The sequence below is a fragment of the Saimiri boliviensis genome, chromosome 7, assembly GCF_048565385.1.
Source record: "Saimiri boliviensis isolate mSaiBol1 chromosome 7, mSaiBol1.pri, whole genome shotgun sequence".
In the NCBI taxonomy this organism is placed as follows: domain Eukaryota; kingdom Metazoa; phylum Chordata; class Mammalia; order Primates; family Cebidae; genus Saimiri; species Saimiri boliviensis.
The window spans coordinates 2,745,083-2,766,097 of record NC_133455.1 but is presented as its reverse complement, the minus strand read 5'-3'; the positions used below and the strand labels follow the sequence as shown (position 1 = coordinate 2,766,097).

The 21,015-nt window shown below is 40.8% G+C and overlaps 1 protein-coding gene across 1 annotated transcript in view; it reads left to right on the top strand.

Moving 5' to 3' along the window:
• The first annotated feature begins 2,357 nt into the window (after positions 1 to 2,357).
• The window catches only part of PIWIL1 (piwi like RNA-mediated gene silencing 1), a 28,273-nt gene continuing 9,615 nt past the window's right edge, over positions 2,358 to 21,015 (top strand). The window contains exons 1-15 of the mRNA XM_039472133.2: positions 2,358 to 2,435; positions 2,756 to 2,867; positions 6,581 to 6,706; positions 7,200 to 7,414; positions 7,759 to 7,880; positions 8,919 to 8,999; positions 9,812 to 10,009; positions 10,426 to 10,537; positions 13,378 to 13,504; positions 13,718 to 13,835; positions 14,377 to 14,491; positions 15,620 to 15,807; positions 16,200 to 16,272; positions 20,199 to 20,399; positions 20,516 to 20,619. Of these exons, the coding sequence (XP_039328067.1) occupies positions 2,358 to 2,435; positions 2,756 to 2,867; positions 6,581 to 6,706; positions 7,200 to 7,414; positions 7,759 to 7,880; positions 8,919 to 8,999; positions 9,812 to 10,009; positions 10,426 to 10,537; positions 13,378 to 13,504; positions 13,718 to 13,835; positions 14,377 to 14,491; positions 15,620 to 15,807; positions 16,200 to 16,272; positions 20,199 to 20,399; positions 20,516 to 20,619 (1,970 nt within the window). The remainder of the gene's footprint in view (positions 2,436 to 2,755; positions 2,868 to 6,580; positions 6,707 to 7,199; positions 7,415 to 7,758; positions 7,881 to 8,918; positions 9,000 to 9,811; positions 10,010 to 10,425; positions 10,538 to 13,377; positions 13,505 to 13,717; positions 13,836 to 14,376; positions 14,492 to 15,619; positions 15,808 to 16,199; positions 16,273 to 20,198; positions 20,400 to 20,515; positions 20,620 to 21,015) is intronic.

Below are 21,015 nucleotides of genomic sequence, written 5' to 3'. Positions count from 1 at the left end.
GAGAGGCGGGAAGGAGAACGCGGGTTACCACGGGGAGGGAGGCTGTGGTCACGCCGGGGAAATGGCTTTCGGCGAAGAGGGCCATGAGCGGGTGGCCCGTGAGCTGATGCTTAAGTGGTTCGCTGCATTCTTGCGGTTTCAGAGGAGGGTGAGGCTTTTTGTAGCACAAGATGCGCCACGGGATAGGGTGAGTCACGGAACTGATTGTGATTGGAAGCAGGTCGTGTTTGGTGGAGGCTCAAGCGGATGCTTTCAGATTGATTGGCAGATCAGCAGCCCCCAGTCTTTTTGGCACCACGGACTGATTTCATGGAAGACAGTTTTTCCACGGAACAGTGAGGGATGGTTTCGGGATGAAATGGTTCCACCTCAGATCATCAGGCGTTTGCTTCTCATAAGGAGCATGCAAGCCAGATCCCTGGCACGCCCACTTGACAGTGGGGTTCGGCTCCTGGGAGAATCTAATGCCTCCACTGTTCTAACAGGAGGAGAGCTCGGCGGCCATGCTCGTCCTGGCCCACCTTCTGCTGTGTGGCCTGGTTCCTGTACTGGTCCATGGCCGGGGACTGGGGACCCTGCCTGTAGATTATCCATAAGAGACGTTCATGCACCAGTATGCCCAGTGTGTAAGTTGGGTATGCATACATAGTCATTGCCATGATACGCACATTATAAAATAAATACAAAGTAGTTTAAAATGAAATTTAAAGTTATATACCGTCACCTCAGAAGATTATCTTGTGCAGACTCCTTTGGAGATTGCTGATTTAGAGTCAGATTATAAGAGGTCTTATACAATGAATATTTGCTTTAATCCTGTAAAATACAATAGGAAGTCGGAGGTTTTTAGAATTGAAAAATGGCATTAGATTTGTCTTTCTGTGAAGATTATGAAACCCAAGAATTTTCAAAGCTGTTAAAACTCAAAGGATGAAAAAGATGATAATGTGATGCAAGGCAGAGCGTCAATGATGCCTGTCCCTATGTAGAACCTTTGAGGGCTTCTCATGTGTTAAATGTCCAAGCTGTCTGCTGCTGTCTGCAGGACCCTGAGCACCCTGCTCCCTGCCCCCCAGGAATTCCTCCGCTCCCCTTGTTCACTCCCTTTCTGTCCCGCTGGGCATCTTTTGGTTCTGCATCCAATTCAAGCACATATATGTGGGTTGTTACCTCTTGTCTGGAAGACTGGTATCACCCTATCTTCCAGTTCCTAATTCTCCATTTCAGCTTAAATGTTGTTAGAAGCAGGCCTCTTTTGGGTTTAAATCAGCTGCTACCTTTCTTTTTGGTAAAAACATTCTGCTTGTTTCCTTCATTACACTTTTTAACGTGTGTAGTTATAATTTTATCTACGCTTTCCATCATGGCTAATGTTTGTTGAATGCTCACTGGAGGCCAGTGTGTGTTCTCATTTGATCCTCACCACCGACTGGTGCAGTGTAAGTTACTCCAACCATTGGACAAACAGTGAGTCACAGGCTATGTGGCTTGCTCGTGTCGTCTAAAATGTGAAGGAGTTTGGTTCAGGCATTTGAGCTCCGAGACTTCTACCCTTAATAGCCTGATGACACTGTGTGCCACCGTAGTAAGGATGAGAGGTTGTTATAGTTGAGCCCAAAGCTGATCCCAGCTCACAGGAAGCACTTTGTACTACCATGATGTTGAAGAAATGGAGAGAATGGTCCTGGCAGATGTAGGAGGAACAAAGGAGTAGTTTTGAGATCAATGACGCCGTTCGTTTTCTTTGGATACAAAGCAGATGGTGATGCTGCTCACCGAGAATGAAACCATGGGATATGAGGTAGAAAGATACTAGTTTGAGTATGTTCACTGTAAGCTATACCTGGAACTCTGGGGAGATCCAGGAAGACTATTTGTGCAGAAGGGGCCTGGCGGGACACTTGGCACAAGTGCCTTGTTTCATTGTGTGTGTGTGTGTGTATGGGAATATGTGTTCCGTGTGTGTGTGTGTGTGTGTGTGTGTGTCTCTCTCTCTCTCTCTCTCCAAATGGGAAAGAAAGAACCAGCCACCAGCATCTTAATTCTTTCAGCACTTTTCTCTTCCTAAGTCTGTTTATAGCAAATCATTCAAATGAAAAAGTCTTTTTTTTTTTTTTAAATTAAAATACGTTTTCTCCTTTGGCCCTACTGCAGTACCCAGTGCATGGTAAGCAACTGAGTTTGTTGAATGTAGGAATGTTACGTTAGACTACAGAAAGTTTAGAAAGATGCATAATAATTGCATGGGGAGCTTGCTTTTGAATCTCAAAGAAGTGTAACCTTGTAGAAATGGTCAAGTGTGATTGCCTCCACTGAGTATTGTCTTTTGATTGTTTCCTCTGCAGAAATAGAAAACAATGACTGGGCGAGCCAGAGCCAGAGCCCGAGGAAGGGCCCGAGGTCAGGAGATGGTGCCACACGTGGGCGCCACTGCTGTGAGTGCTTCACCATTGCTGACTACAGAAAATAGCTTTGAATCTTGATCAGCCTAGGCTGTTGAAAATAGACTAAAAACAGTGCTGTGAAGGATATAGGAAGTGAGCAAGGGAGATCATGTTGTTTCCTCAGGATATTAGAAGCTGATTCTTGACTTTATTTGGTGACTCTTCTCTCACATTTCTTTTTAAGAGTAAAACATTTGATTATTAATTTAGATAGGTGTTGGTTGAATTCCTGAGACTTAAGAGTAGACATTATCTCTGGTGTCTGTAACCTCTTGACAAAAAGAATGTTCTTTATTTGCCTATAACTACAGAGTCAGCAACCTGGTTATATTACGTCTAGACCTCAGCAGCCACCAGGAGAGGGGGAATTAGTTGGCCGTGGACGGCAGAGAGGAACAGTAGGAGGAACAGCCAAGTCACAAGGTGAAGAGAGAGTAAAAAGACTTTGCACATGTGTAGCATTGAACATGGGATAGTAGCAAGATCACGTGGTGTGTAAATGGTACAGCCTTGCACCATTTAGAACACACAGGATTTCTTTTCTCCCTGAAAAGGACCACAGGGCCTGGAATTGCCAGGGCCCCATGTTAGGTATTACAGGCATTACGTAAGTCATTCTTAGTACTTTTTCTTGACATCTGTAGTGATTTCATCAAGAGCTGGGTCAACTTTAAACATAACTTTGGTGTATGAAACATGTTGCCACATGTGTCATCATTGGTTAACCCAGTTTCTCAGATGCAAACACTGAGGACTAAGTTGGGACAAATGGTAGAGTCAGAACACCAGGTCTGATTCTAAAAATAATTTTTTTCACAGAATTGTTGCAAAAATGAATTATTTGGATTCCAGGTCTAAGTCTCCTGTCATTATTAAGTTTTGTTTTGGTACAGGAGAAAAAGAAGCAGATGGGGGAATTGATATAACAGAGTTGCCATTTTAACTCTCGGGTGGGTGTGGGAAATCAGCTGCTCCATAAGTAAAGTTGGGGCAAATGGCTATTTAGAAAGCAAAGCTGGTTCCCTTTATTCCTTATGTTAAATCCCATACACTCCAAATATTTCACCATGATTGATGAAATTAAGAAAAAACATGCATGAATGCTAACGCAACCTCAAAGCAGTAGAAATGGAACCATCACAAATGCCATCAATGTCAAAGGCAAACAACATGAAAACTTACCAAAATGACAGAAGAACAATTTCCTCTGGTACTCAGAGCATTCTTAGAAATCCACGATATTAGCAGGCTGTTGGTAAAATGAACAAAAGAAATGAAGACAGTGTACTGAAAAATACAGAGGGCAATGAAAACAGGAGTCCACATCACTAAAATAGAAATTAAGCCAGAATATTTTTACTTAGTACTTCTCCATTATCGTATTTTTTGCCAATGTTGCTAACTGTGGAATTGACACTTGTGCCCCTGATTGCATTATATGACTGTACTGACATTTAGGTGGCATTTTGTAATGTATAGCAACTCTTATGGTACCCTCTTTATCAGCACTTTCATTCATGGAATGTGTCCAGCAGACACTGGAGAAGAACATGATCGCGTAAGGGTATTAATTATAACACTACTAAAATGTGGAGACTCTTAACCAGTAAGAGTTGGGAAAAATTGTTGTACAGTGGAGTGCCATTTAGCCATTTTCTGGAATGTGGGAACCTGCCTAAATGACACAAAATGAAAACAAGTTGTAAAAGATCATTTTCTTTGTGTTTTTAACACATACCTATGTATGAATGTATTTTCTATATAGATGATTTTAAGGAAAAAAATTACTAGTATTTCATCTGAACAGTCTAGAAGGTTTTTTTTGTAACTTAGATTTGACTTATTCACCTGTGTTCAACATATACAGCAAATTTTATTGAATTAAAACTTGGTACAGAAATTGTTCTGAAACTGTTTAAGAACAATTTCTTTGTAATGTTGCCTTAACACGCAAATACAATGGTGGAAAATACTTAAACCTAATTTCTTTAACATTCTGTGTATTAGTCTTGACTAGTCAATGACTTTAGAAAATATTACTTAGTATATTCTCCAGAGTTTTTGGTTAAAAAAAAAAAAGAAAAAGGTTAGTCATGATTTCAAATATAACTGTATGAAACAGTTCCCTATCTATAACAAGGTGGTATCTACCTTTAGAGGTAAAGATCATTGTGACCGTTAACTAACACATGGGATAACAAATGCAGGCCCTGTTTTGTCATCTTTTCACTGCTCTTTAGGGGTTATACCTGAGAATTGCTTGTCACAGTAAATGCTCCAGAACCTATTGTATTTCAGAAGTTAATATAAGTTTAACAGGTTTATTGTTGTTGAGACATTGTTTGGACCTTGATGTTCATTCTGCAAAGGTGATCAAAGGGGATGTAGATGCATCGAAGGAGAGGTCTGATTTGTGTTTGAATAAAACCACTCTGGGAGGTGCGTGGAAAGGGGGATTAGCAAGGTTTCCAGTCTTGTCCATTCTGGAAATCTGTCCTGTCTGTCGAGTGACAAAATCAAGCTTTGGCTAAGTGTCATAGCAGTACTGTATATCTCGAGGGGAACAGATTTCATCATTGTTTATATTCAGACATTGGCAATTGGAGTTTTGCATCCAGAGCTGATTTTTTTTAAGACAAATTTAAATTTTTTTAGGGAAGCAAAATCAGCCTTTATGACCCTTTAATGTTGTTGGATTCAATATCAACATGCATGATTTAGTATAGTTCACTCACCCAGTGTCATTGATACTTTAAACCAAGTCTCTGGGATAAAAAGCTCACAGAGAGAGACAAATATGAAGTTACATATTTAAAGGGTTTTGAGATAGTGCCCCCTCCAAATCATGAGGTACAGAAACTAACATGGTAGCACCTTTAAAAGTGCTTTATACATGATATTTAGAATGTATTACATGCCTGTGATGCTTATTCTCAGTTTTTCAGGTAAAGAAATTGACGCTGGTTTTAAATGACTTTTTTCCAAAGTACAGCAAGAACTGAAATATTTTAAGCCACTGTTGCTTCTCTAAGGAAATCTAGAAAGTGGGCAGTTCTGGTGTTTGTAGTTAGAGAAAACTGGACTCTGATCTTTTTCTTCTTTTGTCCTGGGCCCATGATTGCCATGATTAAGACTTGTCTTTGGTTCAGAATGTCTGTCTGAGCCCTCCTTGCCAGAGGTTCCATGGGCAGGGCAAAGGGGCAGAAAGTACAAAAGTCACAGTCAGCTGTTGGTTGTCTTACAGAATTTTCCAAAAGTGTCATCCCGCAATTTCTGCTTAAGTCTCTTAGGTCATCCCTAACCATAGGGAGGGTTGAAATTTTAGTCTATTTAGGTGTACTACCCCCAAATAGAATTTTTTTTAAGAATGGGTGATTGCTTATTGGATAGTCAACTGGTAATCTCATTTACACAAGATAACGTGGTTATTTTTGGCCCCCATCGTATTGTTGATCTGAGGTGCTTAATTGTATATGTTCTGCAAATCAAATGCCTTTATAATTTAGGTTCTTATAACCACAGCTTGTAGCACTGAGCATGAACTGACTAATCACGACCTTACTACCTGTACCAGTATGAGATATGTGTCATGCCCGTAGAATAAGCACAGGTGTGGAAATCCATTCCTGATTCTGAGGGGAATCAAGTAGTGAGGAAGTTACATTTTAAACGTAAGTTTTCTAATCCAGGTTACAGATTTAAACCCTCTGAACTACCAGTTTCTGTAGCTGTAGTTGTGTCATGACAGATTGTGGAAAATACATGCAGACCTTTAGGTAGTTATCAGACTTAACGCAGAAGGCTAATTTCCCAGTCAGCAAGCGTGGGCTCCTGCACTCTTGCGCCACAGTCTAGTCGGCTCGATCTTTGAAATGTGTATAGCTCTTGACAGGGTGCATCTGCAATTGCCCAGGACAGTGACAAGAAAGGCTTTATGAAAGAAGTTATTACTAGGAAACCGTTCTCTCATTAGGCCGGCAGATACCTAAAACATGTTGATGGGATTGTTGTATGCATCATCTTTCATACCTCAGTATCCTTTGGATTATGTATAATGGGACCATGGGAATTAGTATTGTCATCCTTTATTTCATGCTTTGTATTGCCCAAGTATAAAATGTTTCTTCTTTTTTAAGAACTCCAGATATCTGCTGGATTTCAGGAGTTATCATTAGCAGAGAGAGGAGGTCGTCGTAGAGATTTTCATGATCTTGGTGTGAATACAAGGCAGAACCTAGACCATGTTAAAGAATCAAAAACTGGTAGGTTAATCAAGAAGCAGTTTTTGGGAGGTTCTTCTCAGGTACCTGGGACAGTGAACTGCAGTACTCTATTTGAGGCATTTAATTGATAAAGATCCTGCACGGCTTTGCCATTCTCTCCTTCACTTTCTTTTGGCTTTGATGAAATAGGTGATAGACATCTTTAACTGCACATTTTGAAACATCATCTTATTAAATATAACTAGATCACTTTTAAAGCTCTTTGCCATGAAGAGATATAGTTGGTTTTGTTGTAAATTATTTGTAAATTACTTAGTGTAAGGAATATTTGTTTCTCAATGGATGATTCTTTAGAGATCCACCTAAAGAGATAGACTGTGGGTCTCCAAAGTCAGATGTCTGAGGGGTTTCATGTTGTCTGCTGCTCTTAGCTTTGCGTTTATAGAACTGTGTCTCCCTTGTCATGGTAGGAAAGGTTTCAAGGAAAAATAAACTTGACACTTTGTTAACTGACTGTAACTTCCTTTGACAGGTTCTTCAGGCATTATAGTCAGGTTAAGCACTAACCACTTCCGACTGACATCACGTCCCCAGTGGGCCTTGTATCAGTATCATGTTGACTATAACCCACTGATGGAAGCCAGAAGACTCCGTTCAGCTCTTCTTTTTCAACATGAAGATCTAATTGGAAAGTGTCATGCTTTTGATGGAACAATATTATTTTTACCTAAAAGACTACAGGAAAAGGTTATTTGGGGAAAGGGAGATGGGGGATTTCCACTTCAAAGCAAAGCTACCACAGTGTAAAACAGTTCACATGGCTTTTAGAGAGACCCCAGGAGTCTCCTGTCTGATAGGACTTGTAATAAACAGATTATTGTAGCATTGTGAAATGTGTCTGGGTAACTTGATGCCTACAATTGAGTTATAACAGATACTTAGCCACTTTTTTTCTCATAGCTGTTGTTTTAAAATCCAGTTTAAAAACTTCTCCAGTTTTCAGTGTTGCCTTATTAAGCAAGCAGTATGTGATTGGGCATAGTTTTCCTTTAAGAATGTAAAGTTTGGGTTTTCCACCTCTCTGGCTTCAGGTTACTGAAGTTTTTAGTAAGACCCGCAATGGAGAAGATGTGAGGATCACGATCACTTTAACAAATGAGCTTCCACCCACATCACCAACTTGTTTGCAGTTCTATAATATTATTTTCAGGAGGTACGTGTTTTATTTCAACTTTTTTTTTTTTTTTAAGAAAAACCAGCAAAGTTGAAAAAATTGTACATTGAACCGTCTGTATTCAATTCTCCTAGATTTTGCAATGTTGGTTGGGATTATTGGGTTTCTCTGTATTGCAGTAATTTAAGGTGGTTTACTGATGTAAAATTCATCTATTTGCTTTAAGCAGGTATCCTGTCATTACCTCCCTAATTCTGCTGACTTCAAATACTGTCTGAGCTTGTGTTCAGAACACTCCTATCCTCAAGAGCTTATTGCTGACTTGATATTCCTTCTCCCCGCGGTGGGCACTTGATCAGGAGGAGGGGCAGAGTTCGGGTTATTTGTTCCACCACAGGAGACAGACTGCATGCTTGAAAATTTGCTTTCAGTGTACATACCACATTTTCCCAATCCAAAAGCAAGACACATGTTCTGCAAAATGTTTTATTTTTCGAGGAGAATAAGAAACAATCTGGATGAGTCTGAGGCTTTCGTGAGAATAATGGGACATAATACTTGTGATTTCCCTCTGGAAGTTAGTCATAATTGTCACCGATGATGGGGCAATTCATTTTGATAAATACTTGTTTCCAGTTAATGTAACTGGTAGATTTATTTTTCCCTAAATGAGGGGTTGGCAAACTTCTCTCTGAAAAGGCCAGATAGTCAACATCTTAGGCTGTGAAAGCCGTGTCATGTCTTGCAGCCATTCAGCTCGACTCCTGGAGCACCAAAGCAGCCAGAGGCAGCATGTAAGTGAGCGGTCACGGACGTGTGTCAGTAAAACTGTTGGTAGATGCTGAAATTTGAATTTCAGATAATTCATGTATCATGAAATAATCTTTTATTTTGTCCAACCTCAGGGATATTTGAAAACCATTGTTAACTCACAGGCCATAAAAAACAGCAGGTAGGCTGGATTTGGCCTGACTACAGAGCACAGTTTGCCAGCCCTTGCTCTAAACAACATGCTGTTCTGACCGCTGCGTTGGAGGTACTTACCGGTATTCACTATTGTGACCTTTCAACTTCTAGGCTTTTGAAAATCATGAATTTGCAACAGATTGGACGAAATTATTATAACCCAAGTGACCCAATTGATATTCCAAGTCACAGGTTTGTATGAAGTGGAAAGTTTAATATTCCTTAGGCTTAATTACAAACTTTTGAGATAATAACCTGATTTGAAATGATTGGATTTACTACAGTGACTGTTAATGCCACCCATATGTACATTATGTCACCCATAGTATAATGTTACGTGACTCTTTAACTTGAATAATGAGGAGACATCCCAGAATATTTCGATTTTTAAAAAAAAAAATCACATAATTTACCTGTCATTAGGGAAGAATACAGTTGTCTGGTGCTAAGTTTGTATTTCTGCCCTTAGGTAATAAAAATGGTCAGTTAATGTGGTGTATCAAGATTGCAGTCCAACTGAAAAAAACTACCTCCTTGGTCCTGTGCTCACTCCCTCAGTGATGGGCCATTCCCACCCCAGACCTCAGCATCATGCAATAGGCCATATCTCAAACCTGCACATGCACCCCTTGAATCTAAAATAAATGGAAAATAAAAGTTGAAATTACAAGAAATAAAATATTGCAGCTTAACAGATTTAAGTTTATCATAATAATTGTAGGTGCTTTTAGTTAGATTGGCAGCTTGTTAAGGTTTTAGGCCAGTGTAATGGCCTAGTGTAATGAGTAGCTGAATAAAGTTAGTGCATTCATTCAAAATGAAACTTACACAATTGCTATAATGTTGGAGGTCTTGAAGCTGGAGCATGTAAATCCTAGAAATAAGCAAATTGATTGTTTTAAATACTTTAGACCCTGTTAATAAAAGTGAAAATGCAACTTAGTATGTACAAACCGTGTGTGAATTTGGAGAGGTTACTTCTTGACTTCCATTTCATCTGACAGGTTGGTGATCTGGCCTGGCTTCACCACTTCTATTCTTCAGTATGAAAACAACATCATGCTTTGCACTGATGTTAGTCATAAAGTCCTTCGAAGTGAGACTGTTTTGGATTTCATGTTGAACTTCTATCATCAGGCAGAAGGGCATAAATTTCAAGAACAAGTTTCTAAAGAACTAATAGGTTTAATTGTTCTTACCAAGTAAGACTGCTTTTTAAAATGCAAAATAATTTTTTTTGTGAGTCTTAAAGTCTTGTGGCTTTCTGCTTCTACAATGTTAGGAAATGGTGTTTAAAGTTGAGTGGTGGGAAGAGCACAAAAAAAGGATAAGGATATTTTTCACCTTTTCCGAGATCAAAGTTTTGGGGATAACGTAACTCATCTAGAGAGGACAAATGGCTAATGATTTTTATCCTTTTATTTTCTGAAGGTAATTTAGACACTTCCCCCATCCGTCTGTCATAATATGTAAGAAATCCTGTTTCCTTCTTTTCCCATAACATTGTATATAGCCAGGTGATTTGAAATTTTAGAGAATACATGCTGTCTAGTCTCTCTCTTTAATATTAGTTCTTCATGTTTTCATCAAATGCAGTCAAATCTCAATTGATCCCTAGGTATAACAATAAAACGTACAGAGTGGACGATATTGACTGGGACCAGAATCCCAAGAGTACCTTTAAGAAAGCCGATGGCTCTGAAGTCAGCTTCTTAGAGTACTATAGGAAGGTAAGACGCTAGTGCCGTCACCTCTTTCGTATGAAGTTAGATCATAGGTGTGGGTAACCCCCCACGTAGGCACCGAGGAATGAGAGCTAAGCAGAACCCTGGCACAGTTAGGGCTTGAAGAATACCTCAATTTATAGTGTTACTACTCAGCTATTTCCTTTTATATAATTCTTTACATAATCATATATTAGTTTATAGAAATAGGGCTTGACAAATCCCTTTATATAATCCTCTATATATAATCATTAATAGTTGGTAGTATGAGTGCCTAAAGAATATTTCCCTACATACATAATTATATCTTAGTTTATAATCAGAGGAATGCCTAGAGTGAACACAGTACAGAGCATGAATTAAGAAATAGCAGCTTATAATCGGAGGAATGCCTAGAGCAGACACAGCGCAGAGCATGGTTTAAGGGAAGACAGTTATACCAGGACAAGAATCCATGGCCCAGGCGGCAGCGTTCAGTATCGTAAAGATACCCGCTGTATGGCAGGCTTGGGGCGAGAGCCACTCCTCCTGATAAAGGAGTTGTAGGACCTTGCTCCAGTTCTCGTGGAAGGCTGCCCTCGGAACGGCAATCCACCTTGGGGACTGTGAACTTCATCAGCTCTTGCTGCTGTGCTGCTTGAAAAGCATCTTCCCGTAGAACCCATTGGAAGCTGCCAGAAGGCGGCGGTAACCTTGACATCTCTGTCACTGCTGTGTGACTTAAAGCATCCTCCTATAAATCTTCTTAGAACTAGTTTGCCCATAGATAGAAGTACTGCCCGCTGCATGCTCTTCACTGCGCATGGCCCACCTTCAAGCCTCAATGACCTAATGGGGGTGGACCCCTTACTGCACTCCCGATTATAAGCTGCTGTTTCTTAATTCATGCTCTGTACTTACTGCACACGGCCCTTGCCTTCATGGGAACGGGCATTTTTCTTGTACTTCTGTGTCCTGTCTCTTTCTTTCTCGGATCCTGCGCCTCAGCACAGCATAAGGCTCACCCCACGACCCTGTGGGGCCTACAGCCCTGCAATAGGAGAAATCCAAAATATCTTTGGTAGAATTCTCTAACACTTGTACATTTGGAACAAGTTGCCTTTCATGCTGTGTGTAAATGTATTTGTTAGGGCAATCACAGCATAATTTAATTCATTACCAAATTATTAAAGTGCCTCTTTTTATTTGGTACAGTTCACATAATGAGAAGTGCCCTGTCCTGGTTGCCTTTTTCCTGTAGAGTGAAAGCTTACATTTGAATTGAAGCCTGGAGGACAAGCAGGTTGGGTAACAGGTGGTGAGCGGTGGGAGTTAAGAGCTTACCATACTGTCTGTCCTTCCATGGTCAACATTTCGCTTTGGAGAGGGTTGGAAATTAAAGATCTTGGAAACTTCAGTATCATTTCTGCTAAATCTACTGGCTGTGGGTTAACTCTTAACTTTCGATTTCCATATTAACAAAATGCAGACAGGCTTGTTAGCATAGGGGAGATCAGTGTTTCGGGTAATCATCTAAAACAGTTTTAAAGAGATGATTCTAAGTTTAAAAAGATCATCAAAGGCGAAGTGCCCTTCTGACTAAACACAGGGCTGTGTCCCCTCTGTCGAACACACCCTATCTGCGTGTACTTGAGATCTCAGCTCAGCTTCTTTCTGTAGGGAAGACTTCTCTGGAAATCAGGGATAATGAGATGTCTCTAGTAGAAATAATGAAGGAGGTTGACGTTGAAAGATTTGCAAGAATCAAAGCATTCTTAGGATTTCCTGATAGAAATGCAGTTTTAATAGTAAGTGATGGTTTGGGATTGAAGATGCTATCTAGGAAACAGAGTAGAAAGAGGAAGGGCATTTGGAAGAGAAGGTCATGTCAGTTGGTTTTTAAGATAGAAGGTTTAACAGTCATGTCTAATAAAAAAGAGTGCTGTTTTTTCAGGTGTAGCGGGAAATGCTTAAAAAATACTTGATAGGGCCAGGCGTGATGGTTCACACCTGTAATCCCAACACTTTGGGAGGTTGAGACAGATAGATCACTTGAGGTCAGGAGTTGAAGACCAGCCTGGCCAACCTGGTGAAACCCTGTCTCTACTAAAAATACAAAATTAGACAGGCACAGTGGTACATGCCTGTAGTCTCAGCTATTTGTGAGGCTGAGGCAGGAGAATTGCCTGAACTTGGGAGGCAGAAGTTGCAGTGAGCTGAGATCGCACCACTGCACTCCACCTTGGGCAATAGAATGAGATGCCATCTCGAAAAAAGAAATTACAAATGTCATTTTTTGTTGTTTTACAAATTGTAAAAGCTTATTTTGGGCAGTGATTGCATATGGGTAACCTTAATACTTCTTAATTGAAATTTGACTTCTTGAAAATACCAAGATTTTATAAAAAATTTTCCTGATTAAAAATGTCCTGAGGCATAGGAACTTCTTCCCTTCCCCTCTTTATTCTTTCAGTGAGACTGCTTTCATTAATAAGTTCTCACAGTAACAGAAAATAGTCGTAGGGGAACTGTCCTGTGGTGAAGATGCAGTTACACAGATGACTGTTTCTAAACCAAGAAATAAAAAAGCAACTAGAACTGTGACTCAAAGTCGGGATTCAGAACCTTACTGTCCGGGACCATGGAAGTGTTAGGGAAAAAAGATGGAATATTCAGTAGAGCATATAAAACACAATCTCTGTTTTAAGAAGGTTAAAATGCCTTTTTTAAGCTTTACTCTGGAGCTGTTACCAGCCTTGCTATTGGCATCAGTTCTTCATTTTTTAAAAAAACGAAACCCTTTTTGCCCACTGAGATACGAGTCGAGGCATTTGCCATGAACAGTGACCCCTTCCTCTCTTGAGCAGCAATACAACCAAGAGATCACCGACTTGAAGCAGCCAGTCCTGGTCAGCCAGCCCAAGAGAAGGCGGGGCCCTGGGGGGACACTGGCAGGGCCTGCCATGCTCATTCCTGAGCTCTGCTATCTTACAGGTACTGTTGCATTCCGTTTACTGGGAAGGAAGCCTCTGGATTGACCCTTTCTTTCCCAGGAGTCCTCAGACGCTCCTTTCCTCCCCCTAGAAAACCTTTTATTAAAGCTACTTTGTCTCCTTGGAAGTTTCACTTACCATCACCCTATACTCCAGTTATTTAGAGCTGATTATTATTTCTTTAACCATATGCCTTTAAATGTCTTATTTGAAGGTCTAACTGATAAAATGCGTAATGATTTTAATGTGATGAAAGACTTAGCAGTTCATACAAGACTAACTCCAGAACAAAGGCAGCGTGAAGTGGGAAGACTCATTGATTATATTCATAAGTAAGTCATTGATTTCACTGATACATGGTTTCCGTTTTTTGCTTAGTACTTTATGTGGCTTTGAGGGGGTATCTTTTGAGGGAGTGGCAGAAAGTCACTTTTTCCTTCTATGTTTGTAGTATTTGGGGTGGGCTTGTTCTTCCTGTTTCTAAGCAAGCCCACCTACCTCACTTATTCCTCAGGAAATCACAAAGTTAAGCTTTGTAGCTGGTAGTCTTTTTAATTCTTACGTTAGAAAAAGGTAACAGAACAGAAAAAGGAAATGTTTGGTCAAATCCTTTTTCTCTCTTTGTTGTATCAAGGGGTTTCCTTTGAGGAGGGGAAAGTTTGGGCATCAGAATTTTAAGTTAAAGAATGTCATGAAGAGAAGCCTGAAGGTGAGGAGAGAAAGGTGATTGTACTTCTGTGCTGGCTGGCATTCTCACCGGCATCTTAACCCAACAGGAACATGGGAATGTGTCGTAGGCTGGAGTGGATATCTGTTTATGTCTTTTTGCTTTGTCACTTTGTTTAGTGGCATGTAAATGTGTTAAATTTACAGGAACGATAATGTTCAAAGGGAGCTTCGAGACTGGGGTTTGAGCTTTGATTCCAACTTACTGTCCTTCTCCGGAAGAATTTTGCAAGCAGAAAAGATTCACCAAGGTGGAAAAACAGTAAGGCAGTTCTTCAAGTTGACAATCAAGTGACACTTGGGTCAGATCACAGTAAAGCAAGTGGGAGTGACTTAGTTCCATGCCAGAATGATCTTTCCTCACTGTTGTCTTCTCCCCTTCCACATCCACTCTCTGTCAACCCACGTGAGCTGCCCAGGGCTTCAGAAATAGGGACACCCCAGGAGGAGAAAACGTGGAAGCCCTAGAGAATGTGAAGCCTGTGGCTTGGTCCTCAAAATAATCTGTAAGATTTAGCTAAAAAGTGGTTCAATTTTTTTTTTTCAATAACTTGAGTTAAAGTGTAGAATCCTATCTTCTTGGGTTTATATTTTGCCTGCCACTAAAATGATGGAAAATTCCTGATTTAATTGGCCTGGACCATTTGTTTATAGAGATAATTTATTATTATACTTTCTATGTTTCATTTTTAGAAAAGGAAAAGCAAGTATTCTAAAAATATCTTTAATGTAATTGAAGCACTGTAAACTGCCAACATTAAAAAAAAAAAATTATAGAAAATGGTGTCCTTCCTGCCTTGGAAATGTCCTGTGAGGAGTGATGTCACAGTGTAACTTTATGTTCTGATTGCATTGTTTATGCTAACCGCTGCATGAGGCCAGTCAGGGAGGTGGCCAGGACACGCAGAAGACCCTGGGCTGCTCCCTGTGATAACCAGCACTCGAGAGCTGCGCCTTGCATTTATCACTTTGTGTCTTGCTGTCAGGTGTTTCTGTAGCTTGCTTGCAGCACATAGCACTTCGGTCAAGTTGTTCTACTTCCAGAGCCTTATTTTTTAATATTCTCATTATGAAGAAAAGAGTAGCTATCCTGAGATTTTAGACAAGACAAAGGAAAGCTCAACTGCAGCACTTAGGGAAGCACCCGGTCCAAGGGAGCATTTGAGTAGCAGCTGTCAGTAGGAATGTATTTGAAAGAAAATTGCCATCATCCTTTGCATATGTTTTTTATTCTACCCCTACTGAGGGCATTTTCTCTGTCCCTTTAATTCACATATAAGAGTAGTACACTAAGTTTCAAAATATGCCATGGTAGAATTATTGAAGACGTTTTGGCTTGATCACTGAGAACTTACAATGGAATTTACAGTGTGTCTGAACTCTCTTCTAGTTTGATTACAATCCACAATTTGCAGATTGGTCAAAAGAAACAAGAGGTGCACCATTAATTAGTGTTAAGCCACTAGATAACTGGCTGTTGATCTATACGCGAAGAAATTATGAAGCAGCCAATTCACTGATACAAAATCTATTTAAAGTTACACCAGCCATGGGCATACAAATGAAAAAAGCAATAATGTAAGTTGATCAAGTCATTTCTACTCTGAAAATTGCTTAGCAATCACTTGGAGGGTGTGGGAACTGGAAAGTGATGGAACTATTAAAAACACAAACTACACTATCTTAATGTAAAGATTTGATATGGCTCCCTGTAATACAGATAAACAAATGTATTTTAGTAACTAAGAATGAGTGGGAAAAGCAACCAAGTAAGACAGTTTCTCAAACCTGTGTGCTTAAACTGTTGCCATTGTGTGTGTTAGAAACAGCCCTTTGCATAAATGGCGAGTCTCAGTGTTTGATTTAATGTTTTAAACAGAAATATTTCTTGTGTTACCTTGGAAAATGTTTATGCATGGTGCATTTGTCATTTCTTTTTCTGAATGTTGGGTTATGCACTTTCGTTCTAGGATTGAAGTGGATGATAGAACTGAAGCCTATTTAAGAGTCTTACAGCAAAAGGTTACAACAGACACCCAGATAGTAAGTAGCCAATTGATACATCGGCAGTTTCAGTGAAAGAGCTTTTACAAAAGAGGCATTTGTAAATGAGCATTTGTAAATTTTGAGACTTAGAGTTCTTTTTTCAAGTGGTACTCGGTTCTCCAACTAGGCACAAAATAGGTTTTGTATCCACGAAGTAGCTAAACTACTGCTGGCTTTGGTTGTGTTCCTAGGAGCTCACTGCAGAAGGTGAGGAGAGGGGGGAGAAAAACAAAGGCATCTTCAGTTTATTCAGACTCAAAGGCTTTACTTAGTCTAGGAATTTTGGAAAATACAGAAAAGCACAAAAATAAAACTCAGCCGTTGTTCTGCACAGATCGACATGTGTTTGTGTAATGACATGGAAGCTCCCCAGACAGCCAGCCTAGTGGCAGATATGGAAAGAGCAGGGAGCTCTGAGTGACACTCAGCAGCTTGTCAGCTTCCAGGGGCATCCAGGTTAGGGGTCGGGATACAGATGGAGCCACTCTCCTCAGCTCTTTCCCCTTTATCTGCATATGTGGTGGTGTGCGTGTGCTTGACCAGCCCGTCCAGGTGAGTGAGTGACTCGGGAGGGGAGGACTGAGTCCCGAAGAGCCCAGGTGCCTATTTGCCAGTCTCACTGCCTCATGTGGGCTTATGGGAGGCGCAGAGGGTTGGGAATTGGAGACAGGGACATTAGATGATGGCAGCCACTTAATGACGATGGTTTTCCTCTGTAATCTGAAAAACAATGTGGGTACGCGCAGCAATGTGTGTTGTTTGTTTTTTGATGTCATCTGTAGCACAGTCATTAGGAGGTTAAACTCTGAAATCAAAGCCCTGGGTTCACATCCTGGCCTGGCCATTTGCCTGGTCTTCAGCAAGGGCTTTTGGCTTTATTTCCTTATCTGAACAAATTTGGGTGGTAAAATAGTGGTGAACCCCCATAGCACTTCTGAAGTTTAATGGCATTGTCATGGCTAGCACCTAATCACTGTTGCTGCTGCTGATGCCAGTCAGCTCTTCAAAACTCAGTGAATCCAACTTAACTCTTCATTTTTCCCAATCCCAAGTTTTTAAAATTACTCCCCTTTTTCAAACAAGTTTTTTAGGATGTTCGGTATGTCTTGACTTCACTGTTTGTCCAGCTTTATATATAATCTCAGTTGGAAACTCTGTCCGTCACTCTTGCACAGTTTTCAAGGACAGGTCATCTGCCTGGTTTGTGTCGTGACCCCAGCACTGAGAACGAGGCCTTCTGTATTCCAGGTGCCAGCATGGTTTACAGCTGCAGCCTGGCCTTGTTCACCACGGCGGTGCCTTAGGTGTGGTTAGGCTGCCATCCTGCTCATCCTCCCTCTCATGCACACACTTCTGACACACTCATCTCAAACTGACCTTTGTACCTTCTAGCAGTTTTCAACTTTAAAGCTGTCTAAGTTGCCGGGCGCGGTGGCTCAAGCCTGTAATCCCAGCACTTTGGGAGGCCGAGGCGGGTGGATCACGAGGTCAAGAGTTCGAGACCATCCTTGGTCGACATGGTGAAACCCCGTCTCTACTAAAAATACAAAAAATCAGCTGGGCATGGTGGCGTGTGCCTGTAATCCCAGCTACTCAGGAGGCTGAGGCAGGAGAATTGCCTGAACCCAGGAGGCGGAGGTTGCAGTGAACCGAGATTGCGCCATTGCACTCCAGCCTGGGTAACAAAAGTGAAACTCCGTCTCAAAAAAAAAAAAGCTGTCTAAGTTATACTTGTTCTCCAACAGTCCTACCCCTAAATTCCGTCAAGATTGGTATGATTATTGTTTTTAGTTTGCTTCTAGAATGTAGCCTTTATAAACAGATGCAGTGCCATAGTTTCCCTTTTAAGTCCACACAGCCAGTCTAATGTAGCAAAATAGAGTCAGACTCAGTGTCGGGGAACTCCGGAGTTGTCCACATCTTAATCACATTTAGTCCAGAATCTCGTTTGCATTCAGTCTCCATCCAAGAACTTGGAGTTGTGGCCTCAAGACTTCCTAGTCCATGGTTGGAAGAAAGAGAGTAGGGCTTAGAAATTTACTTTGCAGAAGTGAAAGCACAGCTGAGTCAAAGGCCATGAGCCCTCAAGAGCTTTCTTCGCATTCTCCACCTCCACGCCCTATTCCCATAACCATTCCCTGCCCTGCTCTTGCTGCCATGAGCCCCTGGCTGTGGGGGAGGGGTGTTTCACAAGTAGCCCTTTTATTCAGTTCTCTCAACTTGTCCAGTTTGAATATCCCATCGATTTTGTTGGGGCCCTGTTGGATAAAATCTTCAGGACAAGTACTTTAGCTGTCCTCATTCTTAGCAGAGTTGGGTTTCCAGAAGAGGTTTGGCTGGTTGGTTATTGTTAGAAAACCGATATACAAAGGTACTAGTGGCCTGGAACTGTAGTGAATGTCAGAGGTTCAATCAATTCCTATTGTTTTTTATACCTGTAGCATAAAATTGCCACAGATCTGCTGGGGGAACGTGGAAATTGCAAAAGATAGAATGACAATATACGATTAAAATTTAAGTGATAAGGAAAATTATGATAGGTTCCACTATGATGTGATTATGATTGTAAAGAAGGAAGGGGAAGGGACATGCATGTGAATAATTAGTTCAGTTCTTTCACTGATCATTTTTATTAGGCATTTATATCTTTGGCTGTTTTTTTTTTTTTTTTGAGATGGAGTTTTGCTCTTGTTACCCAGGCTGGAGGAGTGCAATGGCGCGATCTCGGCTCCCCGCAACCTCCGCCTCCTGGGTTCAGGCAATTCTCCTGCCTCAATCTCCTGAGTAGCTGGGATTACAGACACGCGCCACCACGCCCAGCTAATTTTTTGTATTTTTAGTAGAGACGGGGTTTCACTATGTTGACCGGGATGGTCTCGATCTCTTGACCTCGTGATCCACCCGCCTCGGCCTCCCAAAGTGCTGGGATTACAGGCTTGAGCCACCGCGCCCGGCTCTTTGGCTGTTTTTAAAAGCAAATTGAAAGTACATTTCTAGTTTCACAGGAGACATTCTGAAGACAGCATCGAGTGCTAGGATGAGTTTCTTCTGCCCTGTTGAGTTTTCATACAGCCACATTGCAATGAGTTGGCAGAAACAGATTTAGTGATAAACAACGTATCTGTGTTGCCATGAGCCTAAGAAATGAATTGGCTTCCTCTCATGGGTTTATTATTTCAGCCCTTCCTCTCATGCTTTAGATGCCACAGGCAGGTAGCTATTGTGTTGCTAGATAATGGAAACACCCGAGGTGGGAAGATGATTTTGCTGGGCACTGCATAAAGGGAAGAGAATAATCTGGGAATGTAAATTGGAAAACATGGCAATGAGTTAAAAGCTGGATTCAACTCCAGAAAGTTAAACTTGGATACCCAGAATTGGGGAAGGGCTATATTCAAGTCCGGCATTCTGTTTTGTCCCCAGAATTGTCCATGGACCTCCTGTGAAAGTTCATACTTCGATCAGAATCTCAATCCAGAGCTTTAAAGCTTACAAGTTATGAACATAGGTGAAATATGAGTAAATTAAGACTAAAAAATCTTTGACTTGTCCACCTGTCAATTACCACTAACTTGTATTGCCATGTTCTCTGTGTCTAAATTTTTTCAGGCTGGTTACACAGAGCATATTTAAGTTCTCAGATTTAAGCAGTATCCAGTTTTGAGTTGTACAGTTTGCTTAATATGATTTCTGTCTTTCACATGCACTTATTTAGTTGAACATAACAAGCAGTGTTTGTTAATGTCATGCTGGTGAGCTGTGTGACTGAAGCGAATGGTAAATGATCATGTTCTTGACATGGGCACTTCTTCACAGGTTTGACATTGACACTTCACAGGTGAGTTTAGAGTCCTGTCCTCTCCCTTACTCTTAATCATCTTGTCTCCTCCTCCTCTGTAATGAGGGCACTTGTTTGTTTTTAGGTTGTCTGTCTGTTGTCAGGTAATCGGAAGGACAAATATGATGCTATTAAAAAATACCTGTGTACAGATTGCCCTACCCCAAGTCAGTGTGTGGTGGCCCGAACCTTAGGCAAACAACAAACTGTCATGGCCATTGCTACGAAGATTGCTCTGCAGATGAACTGCAAGATGGGAGGAGAGCTTTGGAGGGTTGACATGCCTGTGAGTTTGATTTAATTGGTAGATGCAGTTTTAAAATTGGTGTTTAAGAAAATGGATTTACTTTTTAAATGTTGCTGTACTCTGTTGTATCTAAAATGACCATGTTTGTATTCAAGCTGAAGCTAGCGATGATCGTGGGCATTGATTGTTACCATGACACCACAGCTGGACGGAGGTCAATTGCAGGATTTGTTGCCAGCATCAACGAAGGGATGACCCGGTGAGTGAGACTGGGCTGCTGCGGTGGCAGTGAAGGCATCAGGCAGGGGTCGGGGGGTTCAGGAGTGTGTTCATGGTTATCTTCTTCATTGTTATCCTTCCAGTTTCTCAGTTATACACAGCAATGAACTTAGAAAAGAAAAAGAATGACCTGCCCTAGCTCTTGAATGACTTTCTTCCTGTATTAGTCAAACTGCATTTCAGGTTATTTTAGTTTTTTATCATATGTATTGGGGAGTGCATCTCATTAAATGTGACTCTCTCTAAAACTGTATTTGTTTAATAATATTTGATGGCCACTAAAATGTAGTTTCACATTTTCATGTAGAAAAACCACTTGAGTTTACCTAGTCACTTGTTTTTCAACATAATATTATTTTTCAGTGCTTTTTATGGA